The sequence below is a fragment of the Physella acuta genome, unplaced genomic scaffold (genome assembly GCF_028476545.2).
Source record: "Physella acuta isolate Inbredline_101_S28 unplaced genomic scaffold, ASM2847654v3 ptg001619l, whole genome shotgun sequence".
Classification (NCBI taxonomy): Eukaryota; Metazoa; Mollusca; class Gastropoda; family Physidae; genus Physella; species Physella acuta.
Genome location: NW_026733133.1, coordinates 232,185 through 244,112, shown reverse-complemented (window position 1 = coordinate 244,112; position 11,928 = coordinate 232,185). Strand labels below are relative to the sequence as shown.

The 11,928-nt window shown below is 32.8% G+C and overlaps 1 protein-coding gene across 1 annotated transcript; it reads right to left on the bottom strand.

The window, feature by feature from the left end:
- Window positions 1-207: 207 nt before the first annotated feature.
- LOC131929367 (cyclin-T2) lies at window positions 208-11,580 on the bottom strand. The gene is made up of 10 exons (XM_059285509.1): window positions 11,399-11,580; window positions 7,462-7,622; window positions 7,143-7,224; window positions 6,832-7,044; window positions 4,771-4,831; window positions 1,335-1,407; window positions 1,107-1,197; window positions 918-993; window positions 739-812; window positions 208-423 (listed from the first exon to the last, which is right to left on the bottom strand). The coding sequence occupies exons 1-10, from the start codon at window positions 11,435-11,437 to the stop codon at window positions 208-210; spliced, it is 1,086 nt and encodes a 361-aa protein (XP_059141492.1). The 5' UTR covers window positions 11,438-11,580.
- Between the last annotated feature and the right edge of the window lie 348 nt (window positions 11,581-11,928).

Below are 11,928 nucleotides of genomic sequence, written 5' to 3'. Positions count from 1 at the left end.
TTTATGAATTTCACAAACAATGTATGTCGCTGCAGCAAGAGGAAACGTATATTCTTGTTCTGTACCTTTTAAGACCAAAGGTAAAATACTGCAGCGGATGGATGATCCTACTGAAACTAGGATCACTTTCAAAGATGTAGTTGCTATACTCGCAGCAGCTAACACTTCATTTACTGACCAGATGGAGATCATGGATGCTAATGTTATTCACTGTTCTAGATTATTTAGCTTGAGTTGTTTGACTGAGTGGTTGGATGGGGGCAATGCTGTTGCTACAGGAGGCTGTGGTATACTGGCAGTAGCAGCAGAGGATGTGATAGGTTGAGCATATGATGGACGAGCTCCTTGTGAAGTTGATGCAAATGCTACACCAGGTCCTCGAGCTGGTCCAGGCATCGCTCTATTATTTGCTACTCTTGACATCTGCAAATGGAGAATTTGAACTTTAAAAACAGAAATCTTGAGTCAAAATTTAACTTCTATATTTTAAATAGCTAGCTGACAATTGTTATTCCCATTCTTGACACAACTTAAATTTATTTGTTTAGTAATTTAGAGGAATCAAATGTCAGTAGAACAGGAGTAGTATTCAATCATTAATTGTTTTTCACTGCTATGATTGAAACCAACATTATTTTAGCTCAGTGAAATAGCCTATTATACATTTCTTTTAATTCATGAACTTATAAGCGTTTGCTTAACACAGTATTTTTGTTACACAAAGTCAATAATACTTACCCTTCCAAGATTGGTCATCCAGGATGGCAGAAGTGGGCAACCTTTAATACACTGGAGAAACTCTTCTGACACAGCTGATCAAAGTTTAAACATGTAAATATATAGACCCATGCAGAACTATAATCAAAATACAAAATCTAGATGTCTATCATGTTATTATATACTAGTATGTGATGTACCTTCAATTGCTGCTATATCGGTCTGGGAATGCAAAACTTGATACCACTTGACATTTGGGTCTTTCATGGATACAAACTGTTGGCACAAAAATATACTTGGATAAAAATAAACTAATACAGCGCAAACTCAAGAACCCTTTTTCTTTTACAAAATGGTTCTAAATGTAATTGAATTTTAAAAAATCTTACCTTGACTGAATGTGCTTTAGATGCAATGTTAAGACACATGATGGCTATTGTCTCAGGTGTATACTTCAAGCATAACATTGTAAGTTGTGAACTATAAAACACCAAGAAAAAATGTATTAAAAATAATGCAACATTAGTTTAATATAGCTATTCTAGCCTTATTTTATTAAGATCTGTAGCATTTGTTTTTAATCCTATTAAACATTATTCAGCTAAAAAATAGCTTACCTAGCAGTAGCAAGATTATATGCATATTGAGATATATCTTTGATATTCTCAGCTGAAATGGAAAGATACCCATCTATGTGAGGAAGGAGAGACAAAAGTTTGTAATAATCAAAATAATTTTTTCAACATCCATACAAATTGTTTCTCATTTTATACTATATAATACAATTTAATAATCTAATATACCTAGAATCTATACTGTAAAAAATGTAACAAAATATAATTAGCAACAGCTATTTAACAAAATGGTAAAAATAATACGTACCTCCCAAAAGAGCACACATTCGAATTACATAATTATGTGGATGTACAATTTGAAACTGGAAACCTACATGAAAACAATTACAATTTTTTATGAAGTAATAAGCGTACCATGTACAAAAGTAGCAAAACAGCTCAAGTGGTCAAGGAAATGATTGTCAAGATACAGGATCAACATCCTGGGTATCAGCGAAATGAGATGGACAGACTCAGGCCTGACTACACTAGATCAGGAGAAACTTTAATCTATTCTGGGAGATCTGATAACCAACACCAGGAAGGAGTTGGTATTATCATGGATAAAATATCAAGGAAAAGTCTAATAGGGTGGGAACCAATCGATTCTCGCATTCTTAGAGCCAGATTCTACTCAAGACACGTAAAGATTACCGTAAAACAGTGCTACGCCCCGACAGAACAAGCAAAAGATGAAGACAAAGACATGTTCTACCACACTCTACAAGATCAAATCGACAGGACTCTACAACATGACATTCTAATAGTCACGGGAGACATAAATGCAAAGATAGGGTCCAGCAACCAAGGATATGAACTCTGCATGGGTAAAGAGGGGCTAGGAGAGGCAAACAACAACGGTCAAAGGTTCAAAGAGATTTGCCTAGAAAATGGCCTAGTTATAGGTGACAGCTTATTTCAGCACAAAAAAATACACAAATCCACATGGATATCCCCATATAAGCGAACCAGCAATCAAATCGATCACATTGCTATAAATAAAAAGTGGAGAAGATCCATGAGGGATGTAAAGGTAATAAGAGGAGCTGACGTAGGTAGCGACCATAATCTAGTCTTGTGCAAGCTACAACTCAAGCTTAGGTGAGTCGACAGGAAAGTAAACCACCAGCTATTTGACTCAGCTAAACTAAAAGATCCCACCATTAAGGCAAACTTCGCAATTTTACTAAAAAATAGATTTAGTCTACTCGAGAACCTACCAGAAGAGGACACCAATACTCAATGCGAGAAGATCCTGGATGTATACACTAAAACAAGCCAATGCATACTAGGACACAGGAACAAACAAAGGAAGGAATGGATCTCAAACGATACTTGGAATCTCATTGAAAAGAGAAGAGAAGCCAAAATCAAAACACTATCTGGAACCATGGAAAGCAGGGTACGGAACGATGTAGAATATAGAAGACTGCAAAAAGAGGTAAAAAGGAATGCTAGGAAGGATAAAAGGAACTATGTAGACACAATGGCCACAGAAGCACAGGCTGCAGCTGATAAGGGAGATAGCAGAACAGTACAAGATTATCAGGACTCTAACAGGAGGTATAGCAAATAGATCATCTACTATCAAGGACAAAAACGGGAAAGTTCTTACAACGGAGAAACATCAATTGAAAAGATGGGCTGAATACTTCGAAGAGACCCTAAACAGACCAGACCCAGAAGAAACTGCTAACTTCACTGACATGAACATACATTTTGAAATGTATAGAAGACTCATCCTAGAACAAGAAATAATAGAAGCTATCCAAAAAACAAAAAGCAATAAGGCTCCAGGAGAGGACAGAATTACTGCGGAGATGCTAAAGGCAGACCCAAAAATAGGTGCAGAAACTCTATCAGGGATCTTCAATAAAGTATGGAATGAAGAAAAAGTCCCAGATTCTTGGAAACGGGGAATCATTATCAAATTACCCAAAAAGGGCGACCTTAATGTTTGTGAGAACTGGAGAGGCATTAATCTTTTGTCAGTACCAGGAAAAATCTTCTGCAGAGTGTTATTTCAAAGAATTAGGAAAGTAATTGATGAAATCCTTCGTGAAGAACAAGCTGGCTTCAGGGCCAACAGGTCATGTAATGACCAAATATTTGTCTTGCGCACTATAGTGGAACAGTCCCTGGAGTGGAATTCGTCTCTCTACATCAACTACATAGATTTCGAGAAAGCATTTGATAGCATCCACCATCCATAATTATGGAAGATACTAGAGCTATATGGCTTTCCAGGAAAAGTCATAAACATACTTAAGGACATGTACTATGATAACCAATGCTGTGTGCGACACGAAAATCAGTAAAGTGAATGGTTCAAGGTAAAAACAGGAGTCAGACAGGGCTGTGTCATCTCACCTGTCATCTTTTTGGTGGTAATAGACTGGATTATGAGAAGAGAGCCACTGAGGATAAGCCAAGAGGAATTGTTTGAGAACTTACCAACCATCTAGAGGACTGTGACTTTGCTGATGACTTGGCTTTACTTTCACATGCCCAATAAGACATCCAAGCAAAACCACAAAAATAGAGCAAATTGCCAAAAGCGTTGGACTAAAGATAAACTCCGGAAAAACCAAGCTAATGAAGATAAAAACCAAAAGTGCTCTCAAGACCTTTGCAAATGGAGCAGAGCTAGAAATGGCAGCATGGAGAAAGAAATTGCCACCAGAATAGCAATGGCAGCACAAGTTTTCAACAGACTTGCTAAGATCTGAAAATCATCCTCACTGCAGCAGAGAACTAAAATAAGGATCTATAAGTCTAATGTACGTTCTGTACTCCTCTATGCTGCAGAGTCAAGGAAACTAAACAAAAAAAGGATAGAGCCGACTCAGAGGCTTTGAAAGAAGATCCCTCCAACGCATCCTCAGGATAAAGTGGGACGACAAAGTCCCGAACAAGGAAATATGGCGAAGGACAGGATTAAACGACATTGTCTCAGAAGTTAGAACGAGGAGATGGAGATGGCTGGGCCATGTCCTACGCATGAGCAAAAAAAGACTCCCCAACATGGCGCTGAAGTGGAACCCACCCGGAAAGAGAAGTAGAGGAAGACCACTGGGAACATGGAGGAGGGAGATGGAAGAAGAAGTGCAGGCTACTGGTAAGACCTGGCATGAACTAAAGTGGCTCGCCCAGGACAGGGTGGAATGGCGGAGATTTGTTGCTGCCCTATACTCCACAGGGAGTGATGAGGATTAAGTAAGTAAGTAATAAGCGCAACAATAATTTTTTTTTAATAAACTCAATTTACTTATGTCCTTTAAGTTATTATTGTGGCACCATCAGCATCAATAGATTTAGTTAATTATAACAATAACAATTGATGTGTAAAATGGGCTCCAGCAAAGAAGATTGAGGCCGATAGAGCTTTTCTTCTTGGTTGAAACACATAAAGTTGGAGTTAAGTTCTAACTTAACCTACCAATGACAGCATAGATTTCTTTTTCGCAGTATAGGACAAGCTTCCTCATTTCCTGATAAGCCTGTCGGACAAAGATAGACCCACACATTACAAGTATAGGTTCTTAGATACTTTGTCACGACTCTATGCCTTTTTATACATATAGTTAGCAAGTACAATGTCATTTTTTTTCAATAAATAAATCTATTTAAAAAAAAAAGAGTTTTGGGAACTTTACAATTGCGTATACTTAAAAAATGTATTTAGGATTCTCACTGCTAACTCAACAAGTTTAAAGTATTTGGAAATTTAAACAAAATAAAAACAAAAATTTAATTTCTACAGAGTAGACTTGTAAAAATCCAATTATAATAGAAACAATTGTACTGAGATTCCTTAGAAATGTGGACTGAATTTTTAAACCAAAAAAAAAAAAAATGATTTTTTATAAAAGGCTAACAAAAACAGTACAAGATGTATAAAAATAAGCTACTGAAAAAATACTACATGTAGGTAATCCAAACTTACATGTTCAATCAACTTTAAGCTTAAAAATTGTCTTACTGTATTTATTTTTGCGTTCAAAGTCTTTATTTAAATTTTACAATTATGAAAAACTAAACTATATAGTTTTAATTAAAATTCTCTTATTGTGAATCATATTTTGTATTTGTTCTTTATGTAAAGAAATATGTTAACAACTTATTTTTTGTCTACTTTAGTTTATCATTTCATGTGTTACTTATTTATTGTCTTCTTTAATTTAACATTTCATGTTACTTTTCTTTTTGTCTACTTTACTTTATCATTTCATGTGTTACTTATTTATTGTCTTCTTTAATTTAACATTTCATGTTACTTTTCTTTTTGTCTACTTTAGTTTATCATTTCATGTGTTACTTATTTATTGTCTTCTTTAATTTAACATTTCATGTTACTTTTTTTTGTCTTCTTTAGTTTAACATTTCATGTTACTTTTCTTTTTGTCTTCTTTAGTTTAACATTTCATGTGTTACTTATTTATTGTCTTCTTTAGTTTAACATTTCATGTTACTTTTCTTTTTGTCTACTTTAGTTTATCATTTCATGTGTTACTTATTTATTGTCTTCTTTAATTTAACATTTCATGTTACTTTTTTTTGTCTTCTTTAGTTTAACATTTCATGTTACTTTTCTTTTTGTCTTCTTTAGTTTAACATTTCATGTGTTACTTATTTATTGTCTTCTTTAGTTTAACATTTCATGTTACTTTTCTTTTTGTCTTCTTTAGTTTAACATTTCATGTTACTTTTCTTTTTGTCTTCTTTAGTTTAATATTTCATGTTACTTTTCTTTTTGTCTTCTTTAATTTAACATTTCATGTTACTTTTCTTTTTGTCTTCTTTAGTTTAACATTTCATGTTACTTTTCTTTTTGTCTTCTTTAGTTTAACATTTCATGTTACTTTTCTTTTTGTCTTCTTTAATTTAACATTTCATGTTACTTTTCTTTTTGTCTTCTTTAATTTAACATTTCATGTTACTTTTCTTTTTGTCTTCTTTAATTTAACATTTCATGTTACTTTTCTTTTTGTCTTCTTTAGTTAAACATTTCATGTGTATATAGCTACTATAAAGAGGGGTATACAATTTTCATGCACAGAATAATTAAAACATTCATTATTTTTTTTTAAAAACCTGAAACGTCCTTGAGATTTAAAAATGAAGGTATTGATAAAGTCTTTGATAAAAAAAAAACCTATAATGTTAATACTAAGTTCTTTAAAAGCAGTTGTGCAAGAAAAACACACTAGTGAGCAAATTGTTTTAGTTCATTCTGAAAAATAATCTACTATAAGCAAGTGTTACTAGTGGCATCAACTTTTTATTTAAAAATAAAAAATTTAAAAATTTTTATATAAAAATTATTATTGGAGTTCAAAAACAAGAATAAAAATTTTGAAATTAGTTGCACCATGCAGTATCAAACAAGATAACTAATTTTTAAACATGTTTGGATTACCTATAATTACTAGGAGAAACTAAAGCCACTGATGTGTTTGATCAATTGCATATAAGAAAGAACACCTATCTTTTTACTTACAGGTGACTCAATGTTGCAGTTATTTTGACACAAAACTTCCATTTTTACTCTGTACTGAGAGTCCATTTCATAAGTAAAAGGATCTGTTTTATCCAAAAACTCCCTGTTCTTGTTTGTCCTGATGATGTCCACAGCTGTTCTGATGAGATGTTCCAACTTACGAGCACTTTCTTCCACTTTACCACCAGCAAAAGCAAGCCCCAAGGCCAGATGCTGAAAAAACAAAACAATTGATCAAGAAGTAGAAAATGTAAAAGAGATGGCATTTATTTCAAGACATTTAAGACCATTAACTAAAATTGATTGCTTACCACTCTGGGAAATGATTTGACGGAGCGAAACATGTAAAATCTGTGCATGAAGATTACACTAGTGTTCACAGCAAGCTGGGTCCTTCAAAACAAAGCATTGAAAATACTTTAAAATATTATAACTGTAATAATAATAGCAAAATTTTCAAATGATAAATCGACAATTAACACTAAGTAACATTTTTTATTTATATGAATTAACTATTTTGTTAATTCAAATTTTACACAAAAATACACACACATTATTTGATCAACTTTGGAGACACAAACAGGAAAAAACTACATTTTGTGAAGCTAACTATTTACATTTGGTACTTACAATCCTGACTTTAATCCAATTGTTTGTATTAGCATTGCTTGTTTCTGTCGGAATGTCAACTCTTGCTCTGGGGTGATGCCATTCTCCACCACACTAGGAGTATTTCTTAACTTCTCCTCATCAAATAGCCACTTAATATTGCATCTAAGGTCTTCCATGTTCTGTAAAAATATACACATTGAAATATATATGTATATAATCTACTGTTGATAACTAACAGCTGCTCTATAATAGTACATGTAACATGTTAGGAGAAGTAATGTAAGAAAAAAATGATGACCATGCAAATCCCCTAAGTAAACTAATAATTCCTTGATCTTGAAAACATGAAACTGGTATAAAATTTATCAAAGTTTAGAGCTATCCCATTTTAAAAATAGTTTGAAATGTATTACTTAACATTGAAAACAATTTATATAAAAAATCTATCACTTGTATAAGGGTGATTTTGTATGTGAAAGCAAGTATCATCTGTATTCAAATTTTAGAATTTTTGTAGGCGTATATTAAATGGTAATCAATGTTTTAATAATAAAGTGGCTGCAGTATTTAAATTTTAGGAATTAGCTCAGTTTAGTTGAGATAACCTACACCTACATATATTTCTACTTTTTATATATTTAACCTGTGATAAAAAAAGCAAACAAATTTTTACTAATTATCTCATTTTTGGAACAAAAAGCTGTGTGCATGAATTCGACCAACAATAGGGCTTGTAAGTCTACGATCTCAAAATCTACTCGCTGGCAAGTACGAGAAGTTGTGACCTACTTAAAAGCCCTATTATCTTCAATATACTGTTGTACCAATATTCAAAGATAAAATTGATTTAATTATGCCAAGCATTTAATTTACTTTGCAAAAACTACTTTATAAAGGTATATTATATGAAAATCTAAATGCTAAACAGTTATAACTCTAATAGTTGAGGCCAAAATTATTTTGTTATCTGCTGCACCAGTAATTTTTTTTTATAGGCCTATAATTAAATCACTAAAAATTCATCCAGGGCTGCCCTACAATGGCATTTTTTTAGAATTAATTATCTGTTAAGTGTTATTTAACAGCAGTTTACATTTTGAAAGAACACTTTAAATTATTGAATCAATTAATAGAATAGTATGTTACTCAGGTTGTATTATTTTTTAAAATGCAATTGACTAAATTTAACTTTTAATAACCCCATTCAAATTATCAAAACATGTTTTTACATACAATTTTATAAATAACACTGCTAGTATATCAATAAACTATTTTGGCATAGGCTGTCTGCAACTTTTAAGTATGCATTTTGAAAAAGGTCAAATAAAAACAAGAACTTAGTTAATGCATATTCAGTTTTTTTCAATTAAGGCAGCTGATATTTGCATGTAAAAGAAAAATTACTATATAAAGTAAGCTGATGCAGAAATTTAAAAAATTACATATAATAAACTTTATAAATAAATTTAATTTCATGCTTTTCACACCAAACTTTATAGCATTTCTATAAAGGATGTTTTGTTTCAAAATGTTTATAAATTATAGAAGACATATTGGTCAGAAACAAACATAAGTAGGTTTTTTAAAATAAATATATTGAAGAAATAATAAGGATTGTTGAGTTGCTTTTTCTCAGGGCAACAAAATGGTTCAAGATATAAGCAAAACTGTAGCTTCGGTACAATTTGAAACCAGCTTTCAAGAACCAGCTGGATAAGAGATAATGCTACCAAACCCAAGTACAGCCCTGTTATTGCCTAAGCATGGATAGTGTACCTTAGTCATAAATAAGAGATTGTGCACACATTATAGGATGTTTTCTACCTTCCCATCCAATATAATGATCTAGAACTTTGTCTATTTCCATAGGCCACGGCCCTTCATAAATAAAACAGTTCTAGTAGCCTTGCTTAAACGTGTTAACACTATTTTGAAGTATAGGGAAATGGGGGGGGGGGGGGGAGATTTTTATACCAGTGTCCAAAAATAGAATCTTCTTAAAAAAGGGGTATTAGGTTACTGGTAGTTAAGTAAATAGTAGTAAATACACAAATGGCTTGCTAATGTCAATGTTAACCTTATACCTAACCCCAACCCAAGCCCTACCATATGCCTAACCCTAATCTCCAACCATAAAACTAGATTGAAGATTACAATACTACTAACAAGCTAACACACCTGTTTTTGGAAGAACCTATTATTGGGCATCAGTATCCTCAACCATCTCATTGTTTATATCCAATGATAAAAGAATTCAAAATTGCTTGAAAAAAAATAACTTTATTTTAAAAATCTCTTTATTGAAAACTGATACAAAATTAAAATAAATATATCTAGAATGTGTATTGTTTCATTAGCCTACTTTTTGTTGTTGAAATTATGACGTCACTCGTTGTCGCGCACCGTTAGGTTTACATCTAAAGTAGTTTTGTAGATCCAGATCTGTAGTTTGTTAGCTGGGCTATCAAGAATTTGTAATGGGTAAACCGGGGGGTATGTAGGTCGAATAGTTGATTATATTTAACCCTTTTGGGAGAGTTAATCACCCAGTTCAAATTATTACCATCCAATGCTACAGAAATAACATCAAGACTCCCATCAAAATGCCAATTTTAGCCAGATGTGTCAACTTATTCATCCAAGGACCAAACATTCAAATAGCAGGAAAATTTGAAAAAATAAAGATTACTACCATTTAACTGGAAATAGCCTATAGTCAAGATTAACCCTATTCCCAGTGTTGATTTAATATTAAAAACAGCTCAAGTGATATGGCACAGCATGGTCTGATCATGTCTGATGGTAGAGTGTAGGATCAAAAGAGTGACTTTACTTTTTTTTTAAAACCACAAAACCAAGAAAATAGCTGTTTTTAGATATTTTATCTTTCATGACGTGATCACATGCAAAATTACTTTCCCCCACACCATATACACTTTGTAATTGTTTGTTACAAGATGTTTTAGCATTTTCTTTTCAATGTGTTGTAAATGAGAATATATGCAAAATACCCCTGCTACATTTTGCTATTAAATTCACACTTCTCAACACATCTCTGAACAAAAAGGAATGTTATCCCCACCGAATAAAAATTAACATATATATATATATATATATTGTTTAGATTGATACATTTTTTGTTTTGTCGGCCTACATTGTGTGTTTTTTCTTATTTCTTCAAGTGCTACTTACAATTTATTTTACATCATAGCAAAGTAATGACATACAGCTAGTAATTATATATATATATATATATATATATATATATATATATATATATATATATATATATATATAATACACGTATATAGAACATGTTAAAAATTCAGCGCCTTTTTTTGCTCATTTCGCTCCCCCTACAACGAAAACCTGGATACGTCTCTGCTTACGGGTTAGCAGTCCAGCCCTCTACCGCTAGAGCACTCCGTCCCACATGAATGGTGAATACTACACCAAAATTGTGTGTGCAGTTTTTCATCTAACACGAAATCATTCTGCAAATCAAAGAATTCTTCTTGTAATTCATCGGGAATGCTGGCAACATCAAAGGAAGAAGAGAATGGGTAATGCGTCAATGCAGATTCTTCTTTTTCAGCTCAGAGAAATAGCGCTGCAGTTTGTTTTCAAGAGATTCAAAATGCCCAGAAATCTCTTCTTTCAAAATTGTTATTATCTCACAATCAGATAGATTCTACATCTACCACACCGCAGAGTTTCTCAAATTTACAATATTTCCAAGATTTATTTTCTTCGCCGATTTGGCAGCTTTGATAAAAATGCCCCGAGATTATCATGGAAAGTGATAATATTCGTTCATTTTCCCTGAAGCTTCAGGTTAGGCTTATGTTGATGTTCGAATACATCTGCCAGGTATGATCGGCTCTAAGATTGTAAACATTTAGCGTGAACCACAACTCACGAAACCATGTGTAGGGGTGGGAGGGAGCGCGCTTACAGCTTGATGTTTTCTATGGTCTCCAAGAAGATCGTACATCCTCTTTGAGGAGTCATCCGTCAACTGTCAGGCTTGTTTTGGTGTAGCTATACCCCTGCATATTACATTGTCGTTACACATCGTCACAAAAAGCAAGACCTTCTAATAATGACCTTACAATTTGGGCGATTGCTCATCCTCTTCTCCCCCTATTTTCGAACACATTTTCCAGCGTTCTATAAGGGGTAATAACCCAAATGTTTATGATCTTTGCTAAAAATATTAATAGAGTTGCTTCCCTTTGTACTTCGAAAGGAAATCCGCAAATCACAAAAAAAAAATTCTATATATTTATTATATTGAACAGTAACAAATCCAGGTTAATATAATAACAATTTACCAAAACAAAACTTAAATGTAAACAATACTGTTTAAAAACAGTTTTTACAATATTTTTAAAATAATGCAACCTTCTAAATTCTAAACCAACCCCCTCCCCCCTCGTTACACATCGTATTGTATCGACACAAAACTCCGTACCTCCTCACTAC